Source organism: Cynocephalus volans, chromosome 12, assembly GCF_027409185.1.
Source record: "Cynocephalus volans isolate mCynVol1 chromosome 12, mCynVol1.pri, whole genome shotgun sequence".
Lineage (NCBI taxonomy): Eukaryota > Metazoa > Chordata > Mammalia > Dermoptera > Cynocephalidae > Cynocephalus > Cynocephalus volans.
Genome location: NC_084471.1, coordinates 64,907,072 through 64,922,034, shown reverse-complemented (window position 1 = coordinate 64,922,034; position 14,963 = coordinate 64,907,072). Strand labels below are relative to the sequence as shown.

At 31.3% G+C, this 14,963-nt stretch overlaps 1 protein-coding gene across 2 annotated transcripts in view; it reads left to right on the top strand.

Annotated features, from left to right (window-relative positions):
- The window catches only part of LOC134360537 (olfactory receptor 6C3), a 9,379-nt gene extending 6,870 nt beyond the window's left edge, over positions 1-2,509 (top strand). The window contains exon 2 of one of the 2 annotated variants that reach the window (XM_063075056.1): positions 1,562-2,509. In XM_063075056.1, the coding sequence (XP_062931126.1) occupies positions 1,574-2,509 (936 nt within the window). In that variant the 5' untranslated portion in view covers positions 1,562-1,573. The remainder of the gene's footprint in view (positions 1-1,561) is intronic. The other variant, XM_063075055.1, reaches the window with a different exon arrangement.
- The last annotated feature ends 12,454 nt before the right edge of the window (positions 2,510-14,963 follow it).

Sequence of the window (14,963 nt, the reverse complement as noted above, 5' to 3'; positions counted from 1 at the left end):
TTGTTCCTAGGAGATCAAATCTTTGAGGTCAAAATAAGTAAACTTGGAATATTTGAGATGTAAGTACATCTGGAGGGAAGCCAGATCGTATTTTAAGAATCTGTACTCGTAACACCCAAGGTTATCATGTCTTTCTCCGTTCTCTCTTTAAATATTACTTTCCTGAACTCCTAGATCAACATTATTGAAGAGGAATGTAGCATATTTCCACGTCTTCTGAAAGTTTCTGGCATTCCATTTCTATTTCCTGAAATATGACCCTTCAGCCATCATAAAATAGAAAACATATAAAGTCAGATTTGGTTAGTGTGAACTTTGCTAGTGTCTGGGAGAGAAACAATGATTTTACATTCTATACTTCACAGCAGAAATTTAACAATCTAAAATATGGAGGAGGCAGCTGTTAGGATTTTAGCAGACAAAATCTACAGAATATTTTATCTAGCACAATGTTTAAATCACTGGGGATTAACTGCATAGGTAAGATGAATGGTAGAGGTTTTCTTATACATTTCTGGATATCGTTATGGATGAGTGGTCTCATGTAAAAGATAAATGTGGTGTAAACTTATGAGGGAATAAAATATTTTTTCTACAAAGCTTAATAGCTCAGAAAGAAGGATATTCAAATGGAAAATGTGCTGTGCTACAGTCCGAGTGACAGAGTTCTTAATATCTAAGGCAAGTACTTACTTTTCCAATTTATGCTCCAGTGTAAAATGAAAAATAGGTAAATACTGCACGTCTCTTTCAGCTCAAAAATTAAAATGTCTACATATATATATATTTCTAGCTAGTCATAGAAGACATTAAACGTTAAGGATTTTGATGGAATTATAAGACAGTAAGTGAATATGTTTCCTATTTGTTAAATAAAATTATTTATTCTATCTTACAGTAAATATACTTGATATATATAGGATTTTCTCATATTATCTTCACAATTAGACCCAAAATATTAATATAAAAAATAAAATTAATAATTAACTAATTAATAATTTAAATAAACATATTTATTTGCTAAAAAATTATCAATTGATTTCTTATATCATAAAAAGAGTAATAGGTTGTTACTTTAATCTTCTAATTTCCACTTTTACCTTTTGACATAATTAACATCATCCATTTTTCTTTTTAGGTGATAGTATCCTCTAATATACACATGATGAAAAAAGACAGAAAAATGCATTTTTCATATGATTTGTTTCAACAAAAAGATAATATTATTTTGCATAAATTGGACACAAAGGAAGTATTCTTGATTTTATTCACCATCCCTCAGTGATGTGGCTCATTGTATGACAATTTCCCAACTTCTGCTAGATTTAAAATAAGAGAACTAATAAATAAGGTGGACTCACAAATATGAATTAAAACATAATTCAAACAAGATAGTAAAAAGAAAATTGTCATAGATTGTGGGAAGATATTTTAGAATTGTATCAATGATGGTGATACAGATTGTGATTAATCATATCTATCCTCTTCCTTTAATTTTATTTTCACCTAAACATCTTTAAAAGTCGAGAAAAGGAGGATGAGGAGGCAAAGAGAGAGAGAGAGACAGAGAGAGATGAACCACACAGTGATCACAGAGTTCATCCTCATAGGTCTTTCTGATAACCCTGACCTTCAGATTATGATTTTCCTCTTTTTATTTGTCACATATGTTTTAAGTGTCACTGGAAACCTGACCATCATCATCCTCACCTTGGTGGACTCCCATCTGCAGACACCTATGTATTTTTTCCTCCGGAATTTCTCTTTCTTGGAAATCTCATTTACAACTGTATGTATTCCCAGGTTTCTGGGGGCAATTATTACCAGGGATAAGACCATTTCCTATGACAACTGTGCAGCTCAACTCTTCTTTTTTATCTTCATGGGGGTGACTGAGTTTTACATTCTGACTGCCATGTCCTATGACCGCTATGTTGCCATCTGTAAACCTCTTCATTACACAACCATCATGAACAAGAAACTCTGCACCCTGCTTGTGCTATGTGCCTGGCTGGGTGGGTTTCTGACCATTTTCCCACCCCTAATGCTTCTCCTCCAGCTGGATTACTGTGCTTCCAATATCATTGATCATTTTGCATGCGACTATTTTCCACTCTTACAACTGTCTTGCTCAGATACATGGCTCCTAGAAGTAATTGGCTTTTACTTTGCTTTGGTTACTTTGTTATTCACTTTAGCACTAGTGATTTTATCTTATATGTACATTATCAGGACTATTTTGAGAATTCCATCTGCTAGTCAGAGAAAAAAGGCTTTCTCCACCTGTTCCTCTCACATAATTGTTATTTCTATTTCTTATGGAAGCTGCATATTCATGTATGCTAATCCCTCTGCAAAAGAAAAGGCATCATTGACAAAAGGAGTAGCTATTCTTAACACTTCTATTGCCCCTATGCTGAACCCCTTCATTTATTCCCTGAGGAATCAGCAGGTAAAACAAGCCTTCAAAGACATGGTCCATAAAGTAGTATTTTTTGCAAATAAGTGAATCTATTTGTCAAAAATAAAGGACACCATAAAAAGCAATTAAATAAAATCTTGAAATTCCTAAATACCTTATAAGTATCATTGCTCTCTTATTGTTTCCTTATATGCCACATTACAGTTAAATTGATATTTTCCAGTCCATTTCTTCTACTTCCTTACCCAAGTTTCTCCAGTGAATTTTTTACTGATATATTTTAATATATAGTAACAGTTACTTCTCCTACAGAATTTTCTGGAAATATATATTTATTTATGACATACTCTATGATACGATATGGCAAAATAGTTTTAATTCTGGTTATATCAGTCCTTAGAAGGCCAATAGGTTATCATGTTGTACCTCAAATGTAGAGTTTCAAACTTTGTGTAATTTTTTCTGTATTTTCAAGATGAATATTGATAATGTCACAATGTTTTTTGAATCTACATGTTCTGTATCATTGTTCATTAAGTTCAGTCCTTAGAGGTAATGTGTTCTATTGCATTTAACTTTAGATATCAAGCTTTACACTTTGTGAAATTTACTACATGCCACTTGTATTTTCTCTGTAAATTAAGTTTTTCATATAAAATACAAAAATAAATTTAGGATGCACTGTAATTATTTTAATCATATGGACATAATTCAATAATTAATCTTTTGACTTGAATTATGTCACTGATTAATGGTTGTACCGTGGAAGAATTTCAACTTTAAACGTAAGTTTTTCTTTCATTTTTTTCAAAAAAGAAGTTGATTAGAACATTTTAAGTAAAACACACTTTGTTTCTAAATTTGTAGACTACTGTTAACTTACAAATTGAAATATGAAAAATAATTTTATTTGTAAAATAATATCTTGTTACACAGATTTTAATATATTTCAAAGAAATTTTTATTCTTTACATTTCAACTATTTGCTGCTAAGAGCTGGAAATCAAAGCATTTCAATACAAGAAATTAACATGGTGATATCTCTCTGAGGAATCTAATGTTTAAGAAGCTCTGTGATAACTTAGAGATTAACATTTAACATGTGCTTGTGATTTACATAGTCTGAAATACTTTTTTACATCTTTCTTTTAATTATTTATTTATTCATAAATGTGACTGTTTAATAAAGAAATGATTCAATGATGGAAAAGATTTGTTCTTACCTTCCTGCAGATCTAGTAAAAGAGAAAAAATGAGTAAATATATGATCATAATACAATTTTATGTTTTATATCTCTATAAAGAATATATTGCTCAGATACATAAATATATTGAGATCTAAATGATAATAGGCTTGCTCACATCATCAATAATTTAGAAAAAATACCAATTAGAAAGATAAAATACTCCTTACTTTTATTTCTTATATCAGGGTAACAACCATGATAGAGATAACAGATAAAAAAAATATATTGTAAAGCCTCATATAAATAGACATAACACTAATAATTAACATTTAGTTAATACTTAAAAATACCAGACATATTACTAAGTGGTTAAACTGAATTATTTCTTTACACATTCTCATGGCATGTAGTAATAATTTTGCCAGTTGCAAAATTACTTGATCAACATTGTTACAAATAATGTGACTAGACTTAATGCTTTTAAATAGTTTTGGTATGCCCAAACAAAAGATGTAAATCTGATCAAACTACTGAATTAAAATCTCTTTCTTAGTTACATTATCTGGTCTGTGTAAATCTAACAAAAAGAAAATATATATATATTGTCTATTTCAATTTGGTGGTTTTCTATCTATAATTACCTAACTAATTGCAAGCAATAAGACACATGTTTCTCTTTGGTTAAATGAGTTAAGAAATATCTTTTAAATTTTTGAGTTATGATACTTGACCTTCAACTTACCATCAGTAAGAAAGTAAAAAAGTTATACATGCTAGCTTTTCGAAGCTAATACTTCAGTTTTAGTATCTTTTTTTTACTGCGAGATTAATTATAAAATACATGGAAATTATTTTTTAAGTTAAAAATAATGTCATTCAACTGCAACATTAGTGCCTGAAATGCCTATGGTACAAAAGACACACTTTTTGCATGTCTACTGCTTTATCTGGCTCTTAGGAGCCTGGGATACCTGCCTCCCCAACGGGCAGAGAGAGTATTTCTTGAAGCATTCACCAATCAAGTTGCCCATGAAATTTTTTGTATAAAATAAATATTAAGGGAAATAATGCTAACTGAATGCATGTTGAAGCAATGTGTCCTCTTCCCCATTTAGGTGCAGATCAATGTAATTTGCTGCTCACCCAGTAATCAAAACTGAATGGACTCATTATTATCATGTTGGTTTCACTCTCATGGTGTGAATTTTTTACCTCAACATGGTGAATTACTCCTGTAATAAGAATTTTGGCTGTTAGGAAAAATTCTGTGTCCTTGAGGAAGTTATTTTCTTGGGCCTCATTTTCCTCATTGACTTATGAACATTTGATGAGCTAATACATACACAGCACTCAGCAAATGGCTACAGGCAAATGCTTATTAGCTGTTATCCATTACTATTTCTTTGTAGATATCAAAAGCATCATTATTCACAGTGAAATACAGAATGGTATTTTTTTTTAATAGAATGGTACTCTTTGAAAACAGATTGGTACTCTCTCAGTCATTAAAATTTCTTCAGTGATCTTCTTGCTTCAGTTTAGTAAATGCTATGTTCTTCTTCTCCATCAGACTGATTCATGCCCTATCTTACAACTGTTCTTCCAGTGAATGAGGTTTGCTTACTGCTTCATTCATATTTCATAAAATTTTTCATAGATTTTTTTTTATTTAAAAGATCCTTTCTGAGTTTTCTAAAAGATATCAAACAACTTCAATTGTTTCAACTTTTGTTAAACGTTTAGATACTTTCTGTAAGTTAAGCATACACATATTGCAGTAAAAAAAAAAAACAAAAAAACTCCTTACAAGTGCTTCAAATTCCAGAGAGTAAGGGACTTAGAATAATTTTTTTTTCTTTTTTGTCCTATCGATATTGAAGAATATAACTGTTTTGAGTATTTCAGTTTATATATCAGCTTTTCCTGGAAATTTTGACTAATGAACCCTATTTCTCATTTATAAAAGGATGTAGATATTAATTCAGTCATTGACTAATAACACATTTATTGAATATCCACCTTGCATCAGTGACTGTGCAAAGCAATTGAACAGATTTAAAACTATGTCACAGTATAACCCAAAGGAGCTTAACTTCTGGTCAGCATTGAGTCCAGTGAGACAGAACATACACAATAAGTTAAATGAAGCAAATTTACTACTCACAGATAGGCGGCAAGTAACAGTGGAAGCCTAGGATTCAGGGTGAGTCAGCCCCCAATGCTCAAGAAAGCTGCCTAGAGTGAATGAAATCTGGTCTGTGCGTGCCCTACTTGCACAGCAGCTGAGTGACCCTGATAAGCAGCCCACCTTGTGTCCTCCCCACTCTTCCAGTAGCTCCCATAGCTCTTAAGAACTCTTCTTTCTTTTGTTTCAGCAGAGTTGTCTCTGTCTCCTGCTGTAATAGTATTAAATAAAATATTCCTTGCTTATTTAATTTGGTCCAGTGGAATTTTTACTTTGACACATCTTTGCTCAAATTTCTTTTTTCTAATGTTTGAGATAGAAGCTTAGATCTATAAAGATGGATGATGTTCAGCCCATTCATCTTTTCCAATATGTTTATTTAAGGCTATAGAACTTATTATATTAATAGATTTATTTGCATCTTCAAGTTTTGATATGTGGTTTTATCATTTCCTTTTAGTTGAAAGTATTTTATAATTTGTAGTGTGATTTCACTTTAAACCCATGGGTTATTTATAAATACATTGTGTATTTAGATTTCTAGTTATCATTTGAATGTTATTAATAAAATTGTCCATTTCACTTATATTTTTAACTCGACTGGCATAAAGTTTTCAAAATATACTCATAAAATCATTAAATGCACTTAAACTAAATCCTTTGAAGTTAGTTTCATCTTGCTTTATGGCCTAGCTTATGGTCAGAGTTTTGCAAACACTTATACATTTAAAAATTATGTGTTGTGTAGTAGGAGGCAGTGTTCTATTTAAGTCAATGAGGTGGAGTTCATTAATCACATAATTTAAATCTTCTATACCTTTACTGACTTTATGTCTTCTTTTTGTACCATCACTGAGTTATGTAAATCTCCCAAAACAACTATGGAGTGGTGTATTCCTCTTTGCAATTATGTTGATTTTTTAAAAATTGTGTCACTATGTTATTATGTGCATGGAAACTTGAAACTCTTATATCATCTTGATGAATGTAATTATGAAAAAACACCAATGCCTCTCCATCTGAAGTATGCTTTTTCCTGAAATTGTGCATTGACTAATATTGATATAGCTATACCAACATTTTGCAAGACATTATTTACATGGCACACATTTTATTCATCATTTTAATATGAACATTTTTTTCACTTTTATTTAATTCATAAAAGTGGTGTATTATGTATTTTTAACTTAGTGTTATAAACTTTCTTCTAACTGAAGAGTTTAATCTTTTATAATTAATATAACTTTAGCTGAAAAGCTATCATCATTCACATTTTTTTGCTCTTTGCATTTTTAATTTTAATTTTTAATTATTTTATTGAAACTAATTGTACATATTTATGGGGTACAGGGTTATATTTCAATATAAGTATAGAATATGTGATAATATAATCAGAATAATTAAGGTATTCATCATTGCATGACTTAACAATTTCCTTGTGATGTGAACAGTTGATCTCCTCTCTTCTAGTCATTTGATAACATGCAGTAAATCACTGTTAATTATAAATTCCTGGGTCGACTTAACACCAATACAGCTTACATTTTTTATCTACTGGTAATCTTGTGTCTATTAACCAGCTTTTCAGTATCCCCTCTCCCCATCCTCTTTCCACCCTAATTAATTAATTAATTAATTAATCAGATGCCAGCATATTGTGCGGAAAAAGGAGGAGGCAGAGAAGGAACATATCTTTATTCCATGAACAGCTAATTATTAAATGCTCCCAGTAAGCCATATGTGTGAATAGAGAGAGAGGAGGTGATGCAGCACAAATTGGTCTTAAAGGAGTCTGAGTAATCTGTTCACGTTCCTTCCCTGTGCATTCTGTGCCTGTTCAAGTCTGACCTCCAAAGTACTGTCTTCAGTCGATGATAGATTTCTCCTGAGAATGCCCAACGTTACAGCTTGCAGGGTTCAGTAACATCCAGTTCATTATGGGAAGCTAATCTAATGGTGAGTTCATATTCTATAGTTCGGCCTTTGGTCTCTAGTAGGACCTGGTAGCAAGCTGGGAAGTTCTGTTTAAAAGGAGAATCTATATCTGCAATAGGTTGCTCTACTTGTGACTAATAAGAAGAGCCATATAACATCCGTATTTGCCATAGACAGTTAAGATAACATCAAAGTTTCTGAGTCATTTGACTCAAGGAAAAACACTAATATTAAAAACAGTACTAAAGTTTATATAGAAAGGAAAGCATATAGTAATAGAAATCTTGAAAAACAAAAGCAGTATAAGAGGACTAACCATGCACGTGTTAAAATATACCATAAAGCCTCTGTAATTAAAACATGTACTCAAGCACAAACAGATATGATCAATGAAGTGAATAACTGTAAGTGACATATCTCTGAGTATACCTATTTGCTTAATTTTAACTTTTGGAATATTTTTATTGTTTCACATATTCCAAAGGTAAAATTAAATTAACAAGAATGGGGAAAACCCTAAAACTGCTACAGGCAAGTGAACATAATTCTAACACAAATTAATAACCTTCCCTAGGAAGAAGAAAAAAGAGCTGATTTAATCAATTTTTCAAGATAACATTTTGACAATTAGCTCTTAGTGGGCCAATAACTGCAAGCCAAAGATAACCCAGTAGCAAGAAGCCCACAAAGCATTTAAATCTTAGGCTGTATCTCCCATTTCTCAATAAAAAGGACCCCTGAGAAAAAGAGAGAAGTGTTCAAAAAGTGTAGAAACATTTAAATGATATAGGATTCACTTACAAGGAGTTCTCAATGAAGATAACAGGGCAATCTGAGCACCAACTTGAGTAATGATAACAAAATATAACATATTGAATAAAAAGACACTAAATAATGAATTAACAATAAATTGGTAGATAAATAGGATTACAGAAGATAATGTTGTTCTCTATAGTAAAATTCCAAGTAATAAATGAAGAAAAATGAGATTGAAAAAATAACCATTGTGTTAATATTGTTACATATTAATATTAATAATTAGATTACAGAAGTAACATTAATGAATGATTATAATAAGTGAAAGTTTCTTACGAAATGTGATATTTTTACAGCCTCAAAATATTTCTTCACATATTGCTTATTTATTATATATAATATATATTTTACATATATTTTTCTTTCCATTTATATTTATAGTTCCTGTCTTATATTTAAATGTGACATGAGAAAGCAACATAGAGTTTTGTTTTCATTTTTATTCATTCTGATAATTTAGGCTTTTTAATGGATGCATTTGAATTTTTATTAATCATACAATTTTTTTTCCTAATTGACCCATTAGTTCCACATCCCTTTTTCTCACATTTCTCAATTTGGGTTTATCAACTATTTATTAAACAAATGTATTAGATGCATTAAATATATTTACATAATATATAAATATGTATAATGTATAAATATAGTAAATACATTTATATTAACTAATAAATAAACATTTGTTTAGAAATTATCAGTTGGTGTTTGCCAGAAGATGGGGGAGAAACTGCTTAATGGGTAAGGAGGTTTACTTTGGAATAACAGAAATGTTTTGGAACTAGATAGAAGAGGTGGTTACACAACATTGCGAATATACTTAAGACCACTAAATTGTACAAATATACCTTAAAATGAATAATTTTATGTTATTTGAGTTTCACCACTGTAAATCATAAACAAATACAGGAGGTCAAGCCAATTAATATGATATTCTTTTGTATTAAAGAGGCTTACTCTCATCTAGGCATCAGGTGAGAAATGGTCACTTTCAACCAATTAGTTCCTAGACTGAATCTAGACTGTGTTATAGTTGTGAGAAAGCGCAGCCTGCCTCTGGTTTTTCTTCCCCCAGGATGAACCCTCACAGGGTTTCTATTGAGAGCCTATTTTGTTTACTGCAGTTGTTTCTCTTGGTGGCCCTTGAAATTTAATCTTTGTTTCCTCAGCACTTAGAGAATACCAAAAACCATGCTCTGCTTTTAAGAAGTTTTCTATTTAGCCTGCCACTAAAAGAAAGCTGTTTAAGAATATTTCAGTAAAAGTTTCCAGGACACTTAAATTCTCAATTTTCTTTTGCAGGGACTACAAAGTTGGCAGAGCCTCTATTTGTTTCTTTAATTCCCACCAATTGCTTCCTGTTTCCAGATTATTAATTATTACAAAAATAGCAACAGAAAATCAGGTTACCTCTCTATGATTCTCCCATTTTTGAAACTTATGCATTATCCTTTCTTCATCACTTTAGTAGCTCTCAGATGTCTTTTAACAGATTATTTTTGCCTTTATTCTGACATTTCTATATATTCTTTGCATGAGTATTGGCATGCCTCAAGCCACTCCATCCCAGAAAAACACAAGGCTATAAATATTATTTTTAATTCTTCTACAATAATTGCAAATTAATTTTTATAATACTTTTTGGAAATGAAGACAGTAAGAGCTTTAACAATTTTTCCAAGGTTACAACGTAAATAAATAGTAAAGCTTTAATTTAAACCTATTTCTCTCAGATTTGAGACTATATATTTTTTAATCATATGGTATACTGCTTGCCATTGATATTTTGTAATATTATAGGTATTTATATATCAAACTAAAAATATTTTTGGAAACTTTTAACCCTTAAATTTTACAAAATTTATCTATATTTGAAAACTTTCAAAGAAATTTAAGGTCTACTAAAATGGTTATTTTTTTCCCAAAGACTGAGAGAGAGACTGTTGAAAATGGGCTTGCTTTCTAGATTTCTTCTGCTAGTTTGTTATTAGAGTATAAAAATGTTACTGATTTTTGCATGTTGATTTTATATTCTGCAACTTTACTGAAATTGTTTATCAGCTTTAAGAGTTTTTTTGGTAGAGTCTTTAGGCTTTTCTATATGAAGTATCATGTCATCTGCAAACTGGGACAGTTTTACTTCATCTTTTCCAATCTGGATGCCCTTTATTTCTTTCTCTTGCCTGATTCTTCTGGCTAGTACTTTCAATACTGTGTTAAATAGGAATGGTGAGAGTGGGCATCCTTGTCTTGTTCCTGTTCTTAAGGGAAAAGCTGCCATTCAGGATAATATTGGCAGTGGGTTTGTCATATATGGGATTTATTGTGTTGAGATAGTTTCCTTCTGTACCAAATTTGCTGAGTCTTTATCATGAAGGAGTATCGAATTCTGTCAAATGCTTTTTCTGCATCTATTGAGATAAAAATAGGGCTTTGTCTTTGATTTTGTTGGTGTTGTGTATCACATTTATTGACTTTCATCTGTTGAACCATCCTTGCATCCCTGGGATGAATTCAACTTGATCATGCTGTATAAATTTTTTTGATCTGTTGCTATATTCTGTTTGCTAATATTTTTTTGAGGATTTTTGCATTTATGTTCATCAGAGATATTGGCCTGCAGTTTTCCTTTTTTGTTGTATATTTTTCTGGTTTTGGTAACATGGTGATGCTGGCATCATAGAATGAATTTGGGAGGATGGTCTCTGTTTCATTTTTTTGTAATAGTGTGAAGAGAATTGATATTAATTGCTTTATAAAGGTTTGGTAGAATTAATCAGTAAAGCCATACAGTCCTGGGATTTTCTTTGTTGGGAGATAGCTGCTTACTGCTTCAATCTCATTGCTTGTTATTGGTTTGTTCAGGTTTTCTGTTTCTTCTTTGGTCCAGGCTTGGTAGTTTGTGTGTCCAAAAATTTATTCATTTCCTACAGGTTTTCAAATTTGTTGGCATTTACTTGTTTATAATAGTTGCTAATGATTCTTTGTATTTTTGCGGTATTGGTTGTAATGTCTCCTGTTTCATTTCTAGATTTTTTTATTTGGATCTTCTCTCTTCTTTTTTTTTTTTTTTAGTTAGCCTAGCTAATCGCTCATCTATTTTGTTTATCTTCTCAAAAAAACAACTTTTCATTTTATTTATCTTTTGTATCATTTTGGGAGGTTTCTATTTCATTTAATTGTGCTCTGATCTTAATTATTTCTTTCCATCTACTCTTTTTTGGATTTGATCATTCTTGTTTTTCTAGTTCTTTGAGATGTAGTGTCAGGTTGTTTATTTGAAATCTTCCCATACTTTTGATTTGTACTCTTGCATAACTTCCCTCTTAGTACTGCTATTGCAGTATCCCTCGGGTTTTGGTATGATGTGTCTTTATTTTCTTTAGTTTCAAGGAATTTTTAAATTTCTTGTTTAATTTTTTCTTGGGTCCATATGTCATTCAGGAATATATGCTATAAAATTATGTATAATTCAAGTTTACTTTGCATTAAAATTAGTCCCCAATTATTTTATGATTTAAAAAAATTTTTTTTTAATTCAGGGAGATTAAGTAACTTGTCTAAAGTCATAACACTATATGTAACTAAATTGCGTTTTTAATCCATTTGGCTTTCCTATATTGTATAGCTGACTCTTGACCAACAAGTTGGGTGTGGGGATTAGGGGCACCTATCTCCTGCACAGTTGAAAATCCAGGCATAACTTTAGACTCCCCAAAAACTTGACCAAAGGCATACCAGAAGCCTTGCTGATAACATAAACAGTCAATTAATACATATTTTATATGTTATATATATTATATCTGTATTCTTACAATAAAATAAGCTAGAGAAAAGAAAATGTTATTAAGAAAATCTAAAGAAAGAGAAAATACACTTTATAGTACTGTACAATATATGTTGAAGAAAATCTGCATAAAAGTGGAACCTCACAGTTCAAACCCATGTTAAGGGTCAACTGTACTTTAAATAATAATAGATGTGGCAGAAATTAGAAAATGAAATACTCTTACTGTGGCTGAAGAAATAACAAGGAATTTTGCAATGGGAAGGAAATCTTCAGGGAAGTCTCTTTAAAAGTCAACAGGTGGTGTTTCAATTCCTATGTTTCAAACATTCAGAAGACCTATGTCAAAAAACCTATTCTTTCTGTTTAGACTATGTGATGTGGATAAAATTTTTAAAAATATTTTTAGCTTCAGTTTCCACCATGTAAAATAAGGATTGTATGCAGAAACACTTTACGTAAAACACAGATCCTGGCATTTGGTAAAAACTTATCTTAGTGATGGTACTTATTTTTAATAGGTTGATATCGTATCCCCTAAATTACATTAGTATGGCATAATATGATTGCCATTGGAGACAAATTCCAGTGCTGTACATGAATAATTCCTTTTTTTCAAGTCTTCCCTTTGATTTTTCTCCTCCAGGTTTCACAAGAGAAGAAAAAAGATAGAATACAGAGAAATAGCACAGTTTATCCTCCTCCTACTGATGGATGACCCAAGCCTTCAAGTTGTGATTTTTTTCTTTTTGCTCATTACCTCCATGCTCAGCATCACTGGGAGCCTGACCATTGTCACCCTTGTGCTGCTGGACTCCCACCTCCAGACCCCCATCTACTTCGTCCTCAGAAATTTCTCCTTGTTAGAAGTTTCATTCCATTTGTCAGTATACTTAAGTTTCTGGATACCATTATGACAGGAGATAAAACCATTTCTTTTAATAATTGCATAGTTCAGTTATTTTTTGTTTTTCTTCATTCTCTTGGGAGTCATTGAATTTTACCTCCTGGATGTCATGTCTTATGACTGTTGTACTGCCATCTGCAAGCCTCTGCATTACGTGACCATCGCGAATCGTAGAGTCTGCACATTGCTTGCCTTTGCTTCTTGGCTAATGTTATGTACCATTTCACTTGTGATTATTTCCCCTTATTACACATTTCTTGTCCAGACACAAATTCCTAGAGAAAATGGGGTTTTTCTGCACTGTATTTATCTAATGCTCACTTTGGCTTTGATATTTTTGTCCTATATATCCATCATCAGGACAATTTCGAGAATTCCTTCTACTAGGCAAAGGACAAAGGCTTTTTCCCTGTGTTATTCCCACACGACTATCATCTCCATCTCTTATGGCAGCTGCAGTTTCATGCATTAAACTCTCAGCAAAGACAGTGCGTCCTTAAGCAAGAGAGTTGCTGTACTGAACAGTTCAGTAGCACGCGTGTTGAACCCCTTTATTTACAACCTGAGGAACCAGCAAATCAAGCGAGCCTCAGGGACATGGCAAGGAAGACTGTGTTTTTCAAAAGTACATGAAATGATGTGGTGTCATGAATTAGAGGCATAATGAAAAGCAACTGTATATAAAACTAATCTTCCCAAAAGTTTATTAATGTTTATGTCACCTACCTAGAGCTATTTTTCATTGCTTATACTACTATTGCCGCTAGTTTACCGAGATATTTGAATACATACATATTTCTTTTTTCCATTCAAAATCCAGTCTTTCTCTCATGTACTTCTCTTGGGTGTGTTTTTCCACTCCATAACTATGAGACTGACCTTCTTTCCTTCTTTGAAACATTTACTTAATTCTAATTTTTTCACAGGAATTGTTAGAAAAAGAGAGAAAGTGACAAAAGCAAGAGCGAAAGAGAGGAACTGTGTTTCTATCCCAAGAAATTCAGGAAATATTAAGTCATACTTAGCATTATTTCTAATTTACTATACAAAGACAATAAACATAATTTTCCAGTCTTATTAGAATATTACAGATACTTTCTTCTTCATAGTACAATCCATTTAGTAATTATGTGAAAAACAGCACAACTAAAAGAATAAGGTAATTATATTTTCTTGAGAAATAAAAAAGCATTTCATTTTACTAGTTTAAAATTTTCTGTGTCATAAAATTTATCAGTTTAACAAAACTATTACCAATGCACGCTTGCTTAAGAAAAACTTTCAGATACTCCCTATTTTTTGGAACTTTATGATTACCATATACACCTAACAATTCTCAATCAAAGCCTGAAGAAATAAATGTTACTAGGTACCTTATATGACTACATTTGTTGTGGCTTACTGGTATATTTAAATAAATGCTTGGTTTAAGCTGTTTTTTCTGATAATCAGTAGCCAATAGTTTAATAGCTTTCTCATACTTTTGGCTACTTTAATATAATAGGATACATATAAAATCGATTTCATTGCTTAATTGACAAACATAGATAGCAATAAAATAGCTGACAATGGCAAAGTTTTACTATATCTGAAATTGATTCTGTTGTTGTTGTTGTTAAGAAAGGATTTTATGTTCACTCTAATGTAAGCATTAGAGTATGACACTGCATTGGAAAATTTACCAGTTAGATTTATACCACAATCATCTGAGATCATACAATTACGTT